The 16,749-nt window shown below is 38.5% G+C and overlaps 1 protein-coding gene across 1 annotated transcript; it reads right to left on the bottom strand.

Moving 5' to 3' along the window:
• Nucleotides 1-2,215: 2,215 nt before the first annotated feature.
• LOC118798957 (ADP-ribosyl cyclase/cyclic ADP-ribose hydrolase 1) lies at nt 2,216-16,285 on the bottom strand. The gene is made up of 10 exons (XM_036558596.1): nt 16,161-16,285; nt 14,266-14,329; nt 12,831-12,954; nt 11,315-11,441; nt 9,829-9,967; nt 9,616-9,698; nt 7,399-7,472; nt 6,288-6,380; nt 5,008-5,094; nt 2,216-2,523 (listed from the first exon to the last, which is right to left on the bottom strand). The coding sequence occupies exons 2-10, from the start codon at nt 14,273-14,275 to the stop codon at nt 2,427-2,429; spliced, it is 834 nt and encodes a 277-aa protein (XP_036414489.1). The 5' UTR covers nt 14,276-14,329; nt 16,161-16,285; the 3' UTR covers nt 2,216-2,426.
• Between the last annotated feature and the right edge of the window lie 464 nt (nt 16,286-16,749).

The raw sequence follows: 16,749 nt of genomic DNA on the forward strand, positions 1-16,749 counted from the left end.
GAAGAGCACCGTCTACACATTCAAACTCTGTTTGTGCAACTGACAGTAATGCAGGTAATTAATGAGAGATATGAACCTGTAGTAACTTGTAGTTGTGCTGATTTAAGGGACTCAAAACAACAGCCGAATAGTTAAGAACACAATTTAGAAATGAAACGCGGCTGAAACTAAAGCCTATCAGGCTATGGCTAAAGTATATCAGTTTCATTAGGTGGTGTAGGGCAGCGCCAAAGTGGATCTGAGTCGGGAGAATTCCCGATGGGCCGTGTGCCGGAGTACACCAGGAGAGTCAGGAGAATTCCCAGTGGGCCAGTGGCGTTTTGGGCAGATTACTGTGAGATAATGTATAAACTAACTCATATAAGCGGAAGAACACTCAGACAAACTATACATATTACATTCTCGTATATAACCCCCCCCCACCCCACTACCACCCCCCATCGCCAGGCCATACAGCCCCAGTTTGTATCTGATTGTAACTGAGTCTTATACAGTGTATAGACATTAGATGATGCTAAAATTAGCTTCTTATTCTCATTTCCTGTTCCACCTTAAATCATGTGGCACTCACATTCAGATGCTGTGTACAGGCACAAATGTTTAATTGCTGCTCTATTTAAGGTGGAATGGAAATTTGAATAAAAGCTAACATCAGCCTCGAGAGATTAATGTATCAGACTCTGTGCGACTGTGTGAATCTGGTGCCGCCTGACACTGCCAGCAGCTCATTATTGTTTTTGCATTACTGATGTTGCAATTTTTCATATGTGAATCATGTGAAGACGGACAGCAGCTGCCAGAACTGCACAAAACAAAGAGGCAGACGAGAATGAATGGAGGAGGATGAGGACATATCCGAGCAGCTGGGCAGTGAGACGCTGACCTTAACTTTCTTAACTAACATTATAAGTAAATGTAATTCGTTTCTGTACTTAAGTAGTTTTTCGTGTATCTGTACTTTACTGAAGTTTTTCCATTTTTGGTGACTTTTTACTTTCACTCCACTACATTTCAAAGTCAAATTTCTCACTTTTTACTCCGCTACATTATGAGAAATCTGTCGTTCCTTTTGGTTTATGTATGCATAAAACCGTAACGTCAAAATGAAAGAAGAGTGAAGCAAGAACACCAATCAGGAAACAGCGCGCACCTAGTTTTGAGCTTGTTTTGACCTGTTGGTCATACCAACCCAGTGCAAGCACAGGGTTCAACGTCAGTGCAGCAGCATGAATTTTGGGAGAGTCTATTCAACATAAATGATGAACTAACCTAACTTTGTGTAAATAGACCACAATATAGAAATATGAACACATATGCAGTTGTGACTGACGTTTCTTTTTTCTGAGTTTATACAAACATTATTTCATTTTATAGTAAATTTGTTTTGGCTAGTTTATGTTTATGAACAGAGACCTACAGATGCAGTTTAGTAAAGGAAAACTCATTTGTGAACCTGCGATTAAAGCAAGTTTTTATTAAACTTAAACTTGTAACCAAGTTGAATTAAGTTAATTAATCTTTGAGTACTGTCACTTTTGATACTTAAGTACAATTGAAGGCAAATACTTTTGTACTTTTACTCAAGTGGAGGTCTAAAGGGAGGAACTTCTACTTTTACTGGAGTAATATTTTACCTTGGGTATCTTTACTTTAACTCAAGTACATGATTTGTGTACTTTGTCCACCACTGGTTTTTAGCAGGTTGACCATCATGATTATGTCACATTTAAGATAAAAAGTCACCAGTTTTCAGTTCTTTATCACTAGCAAGCCAAAATGGCTCTCTTAGCTTAGCGCATAAACAATAAAAAAGAGTAAGAAATGAAAATGAAGAAAATGCACAGATTTGAGCAAAAACTGTCTGCATCATTAAAACAAGTCCCACTCCAGCCTGTGAGGTAAGGCACACAATAGAAATGAAGGTTCTTAAATGGTTCTTGGAGAAATCATGTGCAAAAGTTTGAGCACCCTTAGTCAAACTATGTTTTGTTGATTTTTTACCTCAAAATAAGTTAACACAACCCCTGTAGAGACACACTTAAATATACATTCTTCTGCTAATTTTAGTTTAGTTTTTACTTATTTGAAAAAATGAAACATAAAAGATAAAATGTGCCGTAACCTGCGCACAGGCCACACTTTATATTTATTTATTTTTCTAATATGTTAAACTCAGTAAATAAACAGTAATTGTGTATTATGTGCAGTAGTATGTCTCTTTAGAGGATGTGTAACTTATTTACACTCAACAATCAACAAATCAGCAAATACATGGAATTTGACTGGGGTGCCCAAACTTCTGCACATGACTGTATAGATGTTTTACATTTCTACAGTAAACACAGATCTTATTTACAAAAATGGTTCTTTAAAAACTATCCATTGAAAGGTTTGTAAGGGGCCCAAAAGAGGTTCTCCGAGGTTCTCTACAGATGGAGGCTCTTCCTGTGTAAGAGGCTGCTGGAACATGTTTGGCAGCTTGACTGTCTTGGGTTCTTCATACATTGGAGAATCATCAGTGTTCTGTTTGGAAATATAAGGTGCATATCATGAATTTATGTGCACAGAATATGATGCTGAAAGTGCATTGTGGAATGTAGGACTGAAAGATTAATTGTTTTTATTTCAAAATTGCAATTTAAGAGAGAACAATTTTCAAATCAATTTTTTTAAATTATAGTCTGCTTCATCAAAGAGCTTGTGAACTACCTGTAGAGTTAGACCAATCAGAGCTTGTGAACTACCTGTAGAGTTTGACCAATCAGAGCTCATGAACTGCCTGTGGAGGTAGACCAATCAGAGTTTATGAACTGCCTGTGGAGTTTGACCAATCAGAGCTTGTGAACAGCCTGTAGAGTTAGACCAATCAGAGCTTGTGAACTGCCTGTAGAGTCAGACCAATCAGAGCTTGTGAACTTCCTGTAGAGTTAGACCAATCAGAGCTTGTGAACTGCCTGTAGAGTTAGACCAGTCAGAGCTCGTGAACTTCTTGTAGAGTTAGACCAATCAGAGCTCATGAACTTCCTGTAGAGTTAGACCAGTCAGAGCTTGTGAACTTCCTGTAGAGTTAGACCAATCAGAGCTCGTGAACTTTCTGTAGAGTTAGACCAATCAGAGCTTGTGAACTGCCTGTAGAGTTAGACCAATCAGAGCTCGTGAACTTCCTGTAGAGTTAGACCAATCAGAGCTTGTGAACTGCCTGTAGAGTTAGACCAATTAGAGCTTGTGAACTGATGGTAGAGTCAGACCAATCAGAGCTTGTGAACTGCCTGTAGAGTTAGATCAATCAGAGGCACCCAAACCTCCATGTGTCGTGACATCACAACCACAAGTTACTGACACACTGCATTCATGAGTCAAACCAGCCTGAAAAAGTGGATATTCTGAACTTCTTGGCCAAAAAATAACAGGCCTGAACTTCAGACCTTACACATAATAATCACAATTTAAATCGCAACATTTTAAATCGCTTCCTGTAGAGTTAGACCAATCAGAGCTTGTGAACTGCCTGTAGAGTTAGACCAATCAGAGCTTGTGAACTGCCTGTAGAGTCAGACCAATCAGAGCTTGTGAACTGCCTGTAGAGTTAGACCAATCAGAGCTTGTGAACTGCCTGTAGAGTCAGACCAATCAGAGCTTGTGAACTGCCTGTAGAGTTAGACCAGTCAGAGCTCGTGAACTTCTTGTAGAGTTAGACCAATCAGAGCTCATGAACTTCCTGTAGAGTTAGACCAGTCAGAGCTTGTGAACTTCCTGTAGAGTTAGACCAATCAGAGCTTGTGAACTGCCTGTAGAGTCAGACCAATCAGAGCTTGTGAACTGCCTGTAGAGTTAGACCAATCAGAGCTTGTGAACTGCCTGTAGAGTCAGACCAATCAGAGCTTGTGAACTGCCTGTAGAGTTAGACCAGTCAGAGCTCGTGAACTTCTTGTAGAGTTAGACCAATCAGAGCTCATGAACTTCCTGTAGAGTTAGACCAGTCAGAGCTTGTGAACTTCCTGTAGAGTTAGACCAATCAGAGCTCGTGAACTTTCTGTAGAGTTAGACCAATCAGAGCTTGTGAACTGCCTGTAGAGTTAGACCAATCAGAGCTCGTGAACTTCCTGTAGAGTTAGACCAATCAGAGCTTGTGAACTGCCTGTAGAGTTAGACCAATTAGAGCTTGTGAACTGATGGTAGAGTCAGACCAATCAGAGCTTGTGAACTGCCTGTAGAGTTAGATCAATCAGAGGCACCCAAACCTCCATGTGTCGTGACATCACAACCACAAGTTACTGACACACTGCATTCATGAGTCAAACCAGCCTGAAAAAGTGGATATTCTGAACTTCTTGGCCAAAAAATAACAGGCCTGAACTTCAGACCTTACACATAATAATCACAATTTAAATCGCAACATTTTAAATCGCAACATTAGTCAGAAAAATCACAATTAAAATTTTTCCCCTAATCGTTTAGCTGCAGTGCAGTGTGAGTTGCTGATGTTATTATGGAATTTTGAGAATGTTACTTGCTGTTGAATGTCAGTGACATAACATGTATTATTATGTCCAAGTCCCTTATTTTCCTACAAAGTAATTATATAAATATATATTTTTATGATCTAAATTATTATATAAATTAATATAAAGACACTGCATCAAAGAAACTCATTCAAAGTCTAAAAATGTGACCGTCCAACCGTACATGCAGAAAAAGGGTCATTTGATTACATGCAATTCTAAATAAATTGGTGGACATGATATCATGTTGAAACCTATAAAATGATAACATGTACTTGTAATGAGAACTCATACTGTCATATTGCAAAACTTTTATCTGTAAATTCTGATTTCCTGAAATGTCAAGCAGCTCAACCAAAAACAAAGGACTTTTATTTTGACATGCTTTTAACAGTTGTCCTTTCACAAATATAAAAAAAAAATGTTCATTTTTGATGATTATTATGATTATTATATGTAATTAAACAATAAAATAAAACATTAGATTCAAAGATACAGTACATACACATCTCTGTCTGTACACGACCAGCGGAATCCTCGGGACTCTAGAACACTAATGAGTTCCAAAATAGAACCCTTTGAGCAGGATTCCCTAGAAACAGAGAAAAAGATTGGGAATAACCTCCATCAAAACGAGGGTTCGAACTGAAGGGGTGGGGGGGTGGGGGTGAGGAGTTGGTTGTTGGAGGGGGGAGGGGGGGCGGGGGGGGGAGTGCTGGGGAGGGCATTGAACCCTGACTGACAGGGAATGTGTTGTATATAGTTCTATATAGCACCAAAAGGAGTTCTGCTATACAAACCTGACATCATAACAATAGCAGAACCCTTTTTGGTGCTACATAGAACCACTTTTAAAAAGGTTCTATATAGATCCATATACAATGCATTTTCCATCAATCTGAAGAACAATTTCACCGTGCAAAGAACCACTTAAGTATGCAAACAGTTCTTTGAGTGTTCATGGTTCTATATAAAACCATTTTCTTCACCAAAGAACCTTGAAGGACCATCTTTTTAAAGAGTGTAGTCAGCAGGGAGTTTTAATTTACATGAGGTGGGTAACGTTCACGCTAACCCACATCTACTTTTACCCAACAACAAAAATATGAGCAGAATTCTATGCACATCTCTAGGAAACTGAGTTGTAATTTGGTTTTACTTCTTATGGGACCAACAAAACCAGCCTGCTGATGACCTGACTAAATACATTTTTACCACCTATATAACATATATGTTATATAGGTGGTAAAAAACCTCAGAGGTAAACAAAAACACATTATGAAAATACTATGCATCAAAATATAGATCACTTCATAGTCAGACTTTCCACCAGGAGACCATCAAGACTTTTGCCACAATCCAAAGCCTGATCAAAACTCACATGCTTATAGTTTATAATCTAGAAGAAACATGTCGGTTAACATCTCATTGACTTGTTTTGCAGTAGTGTTTGTGTTTCTGTCTGATAAATCTGAAAAGAAATGCACTGAATGTATAACTCATTGTACAGAGACCCATTTAAAGGTCATGCCTGCCCTACAGTGGAAACCCACACTTTCAAAATTCGCAAAATAATAATGCATGTTTGAGATGTCTTTATAGAGACTGTAAGGCTGAGAGCTTTGACAATGAGTGAAAGCATTAACCCCAAACGCAGCCTATTTTACAGGACATTTACTTAGCATTCGTCTCATCCAAAGATAAAAAGAAAGAGCAAACAAAACTGAACAGACTGCACGTCCTGTTATCTGAACAGAAAAGCAGGTTAGACGGCCTGCAGCTTACACAAATGGGCCCTCAAGATTTGGAATGACTTTAATGTGGACATGATTCACCATCCTGGGGTTCAGATTGTCCAGCTCCACACTTCCGAACATGCTGGAGGAAATAAACAGATGAATAAAGAGAATGTAAAATTATCAAGATAATCTTAAAGATTAGATTAATTGACTTCTCCATGCTCTGACTTCTAAATGCCTTAGTTCATAGCAATTGGACAAGTTTTACAGATCACTGGCAAAAGTGTTATTCAAGATAAGGAGAAAATTTGGCAGTACTTTATCAAATACCCACATTTAGAGAGTATTTTCAAGAATGTTTGTACATATTTATAGTACAGGTTTCTAAACTGCCTCTGGGAGCAACATCAGCTCAAGAACTGCACGTTAGGAGCTTCATGATATGAGTCTCAATGGCTGAGCAGCTGCACACAAGCCTAAGATCACTATGTGCAATGCCAAGCGTCGGCTGGAGTGGTGTAAAGCGCCGCCACTGGACTCTGGATCAGTGGAAACGTGTTCTCTGGAGTGATGAATCAGCTTCTCTATCTGTCAGTCTGATGATGAATCTGGGTTTGGTGGATGTCAGGAGAACGTTGCCTACAGTAATGCACAGTGCCAACAGTACAGTTTGGTGGAGGAGGGATGATGAGCTGGGCTGTTTTTCAGGGTTTGGGCCCCTCAGTTCCAGTGTAGGGTGATGTTGATGCTACAGCACAAAGACATTTTACACAAGTTATCTGCTTCCAGCTTTGTGGCAGCAGTTTGGGGAAGAGTCTTTCCTGTTCCAGCATGAGGGGGATGAGTTTGGTGTGGAGGAACTCCAGTAGCCCTCACAGAGCCCTGACCTCAACGTCACAACTGAACTGAACCTGATCTATTCTAACCCCACCTGTCCTGACGAGCATCTACAACAAAACACATTGATGGGCAAAATGCAGATGGCTCAGTCTTCTGTGGCCTTTTCAGGATTGTAGGTAATATGTATTGCCAGTTGTCATCATCATACACTGAACATTTGCACAGTAGTCTCAGTAAACCTACTCTGTACACGTAGAGTGTAGAGTGAGTAGCTATGATGAAAATGAATAACAGAATTAATATTTCTCTCTCTTTACCTTTTCCTGTTGAACGCATTCTCAATCGATCCATTTAAGAGCACTGTAATGTTTCCACAGGCTGCTGCAGCAAACTGGAAAGAGAAATGCAAAGACCAGCTCTGAGCTTTTACACTCGGTTAGTTGACATCACTACCGCAAAGGCTGGAACTGGAAATGGGAAACGTAGCAGTGATGATTCAGCACATATCCAGTTACATACAGACTATATCTGTCTTATGTTCATTGATCAGACAAAGAATAGACCAAAACAGACTGAAATCTGGTTCCACAGTTCTTTGGAAGAGACCAGATCTCAGCACTGAATCCTGTTATTTTGTGTAGAACCATCTGTTCACCCTGTGAAAGAAAAAGGATATTTTCCTAAATTTCTACCTAATTAAATGGTTAAGAAGTAAACAGAGAGGTTCAGAGTGGTTTGGTGTGAAACGCTCTGTTCTAGAGAAACTTACAGAGTCACAACTCTTCACAGTGGTGGTGATAGGAACCAGACGTCCACCTCTAAAAGCTCCCTCACAGAAAGTTCCTACATGAAATGGTTATGAATTCACTGCCTGATGACTGAGACACTGTTTTATGATAGTTTTGAGAATTTAAACTCCATTCATGGTGGAGGGATACATGCAGGGCGCTGTGAGGCAAAATAGTCCTTAAAGAAAACTTATTATTTCAGATTTTCCACTATTTCCATCATCAACATTCCATATAAGCTCAGAAGACTCGTGTAGGTTCACTGGTGGTTTTGGATAGTAAATAAAATGTCTATATTTGTGTTGTAGTCATGGCGACCCCTGGTTCCTATCACCACCACTGTAAAGACATCTGAACCATTTCACACCAAACCACTGTGAATCACTCTGTGAACATCTCACACACTGAATTATGGGGGAATTTTGAAATATCCGTGAAATTCTCTTTTTATATAAAAAGTACTTTTAAAGAACTTCCAAACATGCTGGAGGAAATAAAGACATAAATAAAGAGAATGTAAAATTATGAAAGATAATCTTAAAGATTAGATTAATTGACCTCTCCATGCTCTGCCCACAAATGCATTCTTTCATAGCAACTGGACAAATTTCACTGGCAAAAGTCTTCTCCTGTGTGTGGAGAGCAGGTTTAGCTTGTAATCCAAATCAGGGAAGAGTTATCTAACATGTTGAGATCCTAATTAAATGTTTGTGTTGATTTTATTGTGAACAGTTTTTACTTTTAGTACTGTTTTTCAGTTTACATGGATTTTACAAAGGATTTCAGTTCATACATGTGACATGACATATACTAGTGAAAATTAATTTCTAACTGAATCTTTCTAGTCGAAATTTAATATTATTGGAATTTTAATTTTCACCTGTGTAAATGGAATTCCTGAAATCAAGAGAAACAGGAAGTAAAAGCTAAAAAGTTTTTGCTGTACTTATTAGAATTTCAGAAAGTCAAATTAATTTTTAACTGTGCAGAAAAAGACATTATAATTTAATTCATGTTACTAAAATCTGTTACTGCATTTTCAATGAACTGAATTCTTACCAATGAAAAATGAAATCTTACTAATTATAGGAATGCTAAACTATAAATTCTATAGTTGAAATTTCAACTTTAAGTTGGTTATAATTTTTTTTTGTTAATAACTTCTAATTAATTTTCATAGTAAACATACAAACAACATTCTCTGCGTACTAATAACAAAAGACGGGGGGGATTTGTGTGTGTGTGTGTATATATATATATATATATATATATATATATATATATATATATATATATACACATTCAACATAAGTCGGATGTCTATGATTACAGAGTTTTAACATAGTTAATGGCATCAGTCCAAAAACGAATCGTTTGCCTTGGCATTGTAGAATTAATATTTAATAATTATTATTAATATTTAAGAATTAATAGTATTAAGTTGGTTATAATTAGAGTTTTTTTATCCATAATTTTTTCTAGTATCAACAACATTTTCTGATAAAGAAAGTTTATTTTTTGATTAAAAGTTAAAAGCTTCTTTACAGTTTACAGTTTACTATTATTGGCAGAACTTCTTTCCTTAAAACTCGTAGCAGTTTCTGAGAATTTTGCCTTGCCTGGTTTCCTTTCTGTCATCGTGTCCTTCTCTGCAGCCGAAGCTTCACTTGGTGGGTCTTTAATATGTATGACTTCACTTACATGTGGATGTGGCACATTTTGCGTGGTGTAGCGCTGCAGACTCACATTTAGTGACGCTCGGTTCCATAGTGAATACACAGGGTGAGTCACACACGCCGACCATTCAGGACAGGACTGAAAATCGAAGCCTTTAAAAGGAGGAGTTGGTAATTAGAATTCGCTGCAGTTTTAGGTTGTAATGATGTGAAATGTGTTCCACTGCTCTGTCTGTTCTTCTGTTAATTTGTCTGTTAGTTGAACGAGTCTCTCTGTCTGTACCTCTGTCTCTCTCCTGCTGCCCACACCAGACGAGATCGTTGAACATGAACCCCACCAGCGTGTCCTCTAAGGTCCAGAATCTTCCTGTGACGGCTGCGTAGCTGTGCATCAGCTCCCGGGTCTTACTCCAGAACAGCAACTGGGAGCAATAATGAGCTCATACAATATAACACATATAACACATAAAATATATATAACACATGTAACACATATAACGTATATAACACATATAACACATAACATACAGCTCTAGTAATGGTGAGCTTTCAGTGTTTGTCCTCCTGTAAGACCCGATTTAACTTGTGACTGATTTGACAGTTAGTTAATGGGGCTGTCAGCTCGATTTTAAATATAAATATCTCAATTATACTGAAGATGTGTGACTGCACAACTGTTAACTAAACATAGATATATGTGTGTGTGTATGTATAGGTACTCCGCATTCTGGTAGGCAGTATCTCCTGGCATCCACCAAACCCAGATTCATCATCAGTCTGACGGATAGAGAATCTGATTCATCACTCCAGAGAACATGTTTCCACTGCTCCAGAGTCCAGTGGCAGCGCTTTACACCACTCCAGCCGCAATTGTGATCTTAGGCTTGTGTGCAGCTGCTCAGTCATGGAGACACATTTCATGAAGCTAGTGATACACAAATCTTGTACTGATGTTGCTTCCAGAGGCAGTTTGGAACTCTTTAGTGAGTGATACAATAGAGGATAGATGATTTCAGCACTCGGTGGTCCTGCTGTGTGAGTTTGCATGGTTTACTGCTTCGTGGCTGAGCTGTTGTTGCTCCTGGACGCTTCCATTTCACAATGATAGCACTTACAGTTGTCTGGGGCAGATCTAGCAGGACAGAACTCTCACAAACTGACTTGTGGCAGAGGCGGCATCCTATGACAGAGCCATGTTTAAAGTCACTGAGCTCTTCAGTACGACTCATTCTACTGCCAGTGTTTGTATATGGAGGTTGCATGGCTATGAGCTTGATTTGATCCATCTGTTAGCAATGAGTGTAACTGAAACACCTGAACTCAGTAATTAGGAGGGGTGTCCATATACTTTTGGCCATATAATGTATTATCAATTATACAAGGTATGTACTTTTTTTAACAACCGCCCTGCTATATAAATGATCTTGCGTAATTTCAAAAAGTTGGGCCAGTGGTAATGCATGAGTCAAAATTAGTCAGAGGATTTGAGCTCAGTATGACAGAATATGAAGCGAGTGCTGTAAGTGTAGGAACATTGTTTGGAAATTCCAACATGATCTCCTAGCTGATGTGTTTAAACAGGAGTGGATAAACGACAGAGCTTCAAAAACGTCAGCGGTGGGTACAGATTATCACGATTAAGCTCCGTCTTTCACTCGAAGTAGTTTTACTGAACTGGAAGGACGTTGAGGTTCCGGTTTATTGTGGTTCTCTGAAACACAGACTCACATTATCTGCACAAAGTGTGGAGCCTTTGCAGAGAAACTCACTTTGTCACAGGGAAGAGTCTGAGACGTCGCCCGAAACATTCTCTGGTAATCCTTCACCCTCACACTGCATGGGCGCCTCCGGACCACCGCCTCCTCGAACTCACGCCATATTTCTTCACAGTTATACCTGCACAATACACACATGCAGATGAACACAGCACAGTGTTGTGCTTTAGTGGCAGAGCAGTGAACGTCACATACCAACACAGCTAACTAGCCATCGCTAAATGGATGCTCGTGTGTTAAGTATTGAGTAATTACAGCTGATGGATGGATTAGTTGCTTCAAACGTTTTTAAATTAAAACTGATGTTTGTTCATAAAACATTGAGGACCTGACTTTGGGCTGTTTGATAGTTAAGTTTATGAATGAAGTGACACAATAGAAAGATACAGTATCGTAATCAGCAAACATTAAATACACTTCTCTATTATTATTATTATTATTATTATTATTAAGTGCCATTATGTCAGTTCTGACTCCTGGTGACCATGTGGACCAACACAGCTGTACGGTCAATGTTCCTCCTGGCTTTTTGTGTCCATAAATCTTGTTGTCATCCTCGTCCTTGTTTACCTTCAACCCTTGTTAATATTAGTAGTATAATAATTTTGTAGGTAGTTTGACCAGAGGAGGATGGGTCCCCCCTTGTGAGCCTTGGTTCCTCCCAAGGTTTCTTCCCCAGCTCTGAGGGAGTTTTTCCTGGCTTGATCACCTGGAGGATTTACATTTCATGTTAAAACTTTGTCCTTAATGGATTTCTGTGAAGCTGCTTTGTGACAACATCAGTTGTAAAAAGCGCTATACAAATAAATTTGACTTGACTTGACTTGTGAGCATTATTGTCTTTTCCAGTGAATCAATTCATTGACTGCAGAAAATATGACGATTCTTAATGTTCCACACTGATTTTCAGAATTTGGGACACATTTACTTCAAAACAATGGGATCTAACTGCTCACCATGTGGCCATGAGCGACAGGGATGCAGCCTCACTTCCTGCTATAAAATGCAGGGGCGTGGCTAAAATAGGGCTCCGCCTACATACTAAAACTGTGTTTTTGGGAGTGACATGAAAAAGTATTTTAAGTTCTTCCAAAAATATAAAAGGAAAATGTTTTAGTATTATTTGTACAAGTGTACGTTTAGGGGTTAGGGTTTGGGACAAACTCCTCCCACTAGAATGTCCTATGAATGATGATTGTGTATATATATTAAGCCTATTAGCTTATTACCATCTCTGTTTGGTCTGTGTAGTACAGAATGCGTTTGCTCTCTCTCAGGCCTGCTGTCCACACTCGAGCTGCTCTGTGCAGCTGAAGCGATTGTGTTTTATTCAGGCGGTTCTGCTCTTGGGATGATTTTGTTCTCCTGCACGTTCCTTCCTGAAGCTCAGTGCTCACAGAACAGAACCGTAACTTCAGCACCACAACAGTAACAGCACCACATTTAACGCTTGCTTTATTTTTACACTTTACTCACCAAATCAGGATCTGTAAGTGTTTTAGTGTCTCACCTGGAGCTGGGCTTCACCAGGGTAATGTAGTCATAACATCGTCCAATCACAATGTGTTTTAGGTTTGGAGTGGTTCCAGGTCCAGCGTGAATATGATCAATGAGGAACAGGATGATCACCAGTCCTGCAGACACAGACACACACTGCTATAGGAAATCTACAAGTATGATAGTTTATGATAACTTATCATACATACATACATACATCATCTAAACCGCTTATCCTTCTGGGTCGCGGTGGGGTGCTGGACCCTATCCCAGCTGCCATTGGGCGGAAGGCAGGATACACCCTGGACAGGTGATAACTTATCATATTTAAGTGAATTTGATACAGTTTGTTTTACAGCAGGCTGGTTCTGCCCATCACATATACTGTATGTCAAATTTAAGGCAGAAAATACAGAAATATAGATTTAATTTTTAGATTTTTCTAGATTTCAGATGATCGTAACAAGAAAGTGAACAAAATAAATACTACATAGCACTTTTTACAGAACTCTTGCAGTAGTACTTTAGAAAGTACAAAAGTAATAAAGTTAAAATTGTCAGTTAAAAGTAAAATTCCATAAATTTAAACTTTAAAATGCTGATCTAATGAACACCACACTGTTAGAAATAAAGGTTCTGTAAAGGTATATTTTTCCTTCATCAAGGTTCAAACAATGCAAATATTCCCTCAAAGGTACAACAGTGGTTCTAAGGTCTGATTGTGAACCTTAAATAAGTTTCTCCAGGTGAAAAGTTCGTATTTGTACCTTTTCATAACCGAATGTTTTAAAACAGAACAGTAAACTAAAAGCCTGGAGACGAGACGGGGTGTGTGGAGTCAGTACAGCTTAGAACATATCATTTCAGTGGATTATGGTTCAGTTATGTTCCCTGACTAAAGGTACTGAGATGGACCCTTGAGGGTTCCACCCCAGTGACAAGAGGGGAACTGACCCAGTGACAGTTTAGAACCTTTATTCCTGAGTTTGCAGGCTATATATGGAATGAAAAAGTCTGACTGTGTTGGTGAAAATGCTTCTATTTTGCATTCCTTTGTAATTTAACTGAAAGATTTTCATTACAAATTCTTTTATCAGCACAACAGTCTGAGTGAAAAGTAGCATCTTTTACATTTTAGCATGAAATTTTTAGATTTTCTTAGTATTTGGTGGTGTGTCCCTCTTCTGCTCTAATGACTGTGCACACTGTGTAAATCAGATACGATTTCTTTATGCTAGAATGTAATTTTAACCTTATTGCCGCATCAAGACTGACCTTTCAGATCTGTGATGATGTTCTAGAGCAGAAAACCTCAACCGTCACTGAGTCTCAGAGCTGTGAGGCTGATTTAATTGAAGTCTGTCATTTAAAATCATTTTCCAGTTTAAAAGACCTTCATTACTCTTTAGCTACATTAGTCTCTGAGCTTCAGTCATTCATTCACCTACCTGAAATCATACTGGCTCGTTCCTGTCCTCCAGCTCCCCCTACTGACAAATATCTACATCACACCTAAGAAAGAAAGGCAAAGAACGTTAAACATAGACTAAAGACTACCAACCCGGAAACTGACCCTCAGCTAACTGCAGACGACATTCACTGCTCTTCAAACTACAGGCAGATCATTCAGCGTGTGTGTAAATGTGTCTCAATAAGAGTAAATGAATAATAAACCACACACTACACACTCCCTGTGAAGATTTCTGATCCAGTAAAAGTTCAGAAGTACTTCTAAATGGACTGAAGTAAAAATGAAAGGACTGAGGGTTGTTCTAGATACTGTTGTACCATTTCTACAAGCAGTTTCTATTAATAAAGCCAGTGTGGCTGCAGAAATGAATTAAATAAAGATGTTTATTAAAGTGTAAAGTTCTAACTGTACAGCTTACAGGCATCTTTAAGGGGCAACAGGTCAAAATCAGCCAATTAACCCAACAACTACATTTAGCATTAAAAAGAGCCACAGAATTTGTTTTGATTTGTATAAATAGATTAAATTTTGTGTATTTACAATTTGAATTAACTCATTTTTTACTATATATAATCTTCATAGTTTTATTCATAATCAAATTTGGATTTTCTATTGTTTAATTAAAATTCTGTAATTCCATACGACCAAAAGACAAAAGGTGTTTATGATATGATTGTGATATTTTTGTGCTCAGGCAAACTCAGACAACATATGAACCAAAAGAAATGTAAAATGTCCGAAATGGACATTAATGGGTTGTTATAAAAAAACTATTGAGAGTCCAGTTTATGTAATACTCTAATAAATGACACCCAAAATGATTTTACACTTAACATGTTATAATAGCTTTGACCAGCAGGGGGCAGTTTTTTCCCTCTAGCAGGTGAAAAAATTACTTAGCATTAGCATGCTAATTGTCACCTGGTCTCAGAAGAATCAGATGGACAAAAAAAGCAGGTGTGACATGCTGAGTGTGAGCCAATATACATTTACATGTGTCTGATTCAGTGGTGGAAAAAACTGTGAAGGAAAAACAGAAGCTATAGTCAGAAACACACACACACACACAGACACACACACACAGACACAGTATGAAAACACATCTCACACTGAAACAACACGATTTAACATCAGGGTCTGTATTCATAAAAAGTCTCTCTTATTTATCGACTTTACTGACAGGAACAGATCTGAGATCAGCACTGCTACTCCAAGAAGCTTAAAGAGGAATTCCTCCATAATTAAGATGTAAACAGAGCGGTTTAGAGTGGTTTGGTGTGAAACGCTCTGTTCTAGATAAACTGACTGAGTCAGAATTGTTCACAGTGGTGGTGATAGGAACCAGACGTCCACCTCTAAAAGCTCCTCACAGAAAGTTCCTACATGAAATGGTTGTGAATTCACTGCCTGATGACTGAGACGCTGTTTTATGATAGTTTTGAGATCTTAAACTCTGTTCATTGTGGAGGGATACATGCAGGGCACTGTGAGGCAAAATAGTCCCCAAAGAAAACTTATTATTCCAGATTTTCCACTATTTTCCATCATCAACATTCCATATAAACCCAGAAGACTCGTGTAGGTTCACTGGTGGTTCTGGATAGTAAATAAAATGTCTATATTTGTGTTGTAGTCATGGCGACCCCTGGTTCCTATCACCACCACTGTAAAGACATCTGAACCATTTCACACCAAACCACTCTGAATCTCTCTGTTTACAGCTCACACACTGAATTATGGGGGAATTTTTAAGAATTCTGACCCTGAACTGACCATCCTAACATGCAGTGAAGGAATCTGAGCAGCATCAAGGCGAAAGTTTTGGATGAACAGAGGAAACAGCTGAACATGAGGAAACAGTCCAGTTCATACCTTCATAGCAAAGCTGGAAAAGTCTTCAGACTGCAGATCAGCTCGTCTTACTGAACCCTCTGAGTGACTGTCCTGCCACACAGAGTGGACGTCCTCATTTCAGATCCCAGCTCTTACAGGCTGAGTCCCACACAAACTCACCGGCTCCCATGACTTTAATTACAGCGTCCGGCACGTCTGCAGAGGGGAGGGGCCTCTGTGACCAGACAACAGAAAAATGGACCTACAGGGCTGTTAGACTTACTCACTGGAAACATGTAGACTGTTAAATCAATCAGTCAATCAATCAATCATTCATTCAACCAACCAATCAATAAATCAATCAATCAATCAATCAGCCTTTATTTAAACTCTGAGCATATTTAGAGAGACCCTTATTTACAGTGTAGCCAACATAGACAAAAAACCACAAAACAAAAAAAACTGGATAGTAAAAACATATCAAATACAAAAAAAGTAATAATAATCATAACAGTAAATTTATTAGCAAGAAAAGTCAATAATCCAATACAATTGTAACAATATAGTAAACTCAATAAAAAATAGATCACACACACACACACACACACACACACACACACACATTTTC

The sequence above is a fragment of the Colossoma macropomum genome, unplaced genomic scaffold (genome assembly GCF_904425465.1).
Source record: "Colossoma macropomum unplaced genomic scaffold, Colossoma_macropomum, whole genome shotgun sequence".
NCBI classification, from domain to species: domain Eukaryota; kingdom Metazoa; phylum Chordata; class Actinopteri; order Characiformes; family Serrasalmidae; genus Colossoma; species Colossoma macropomum.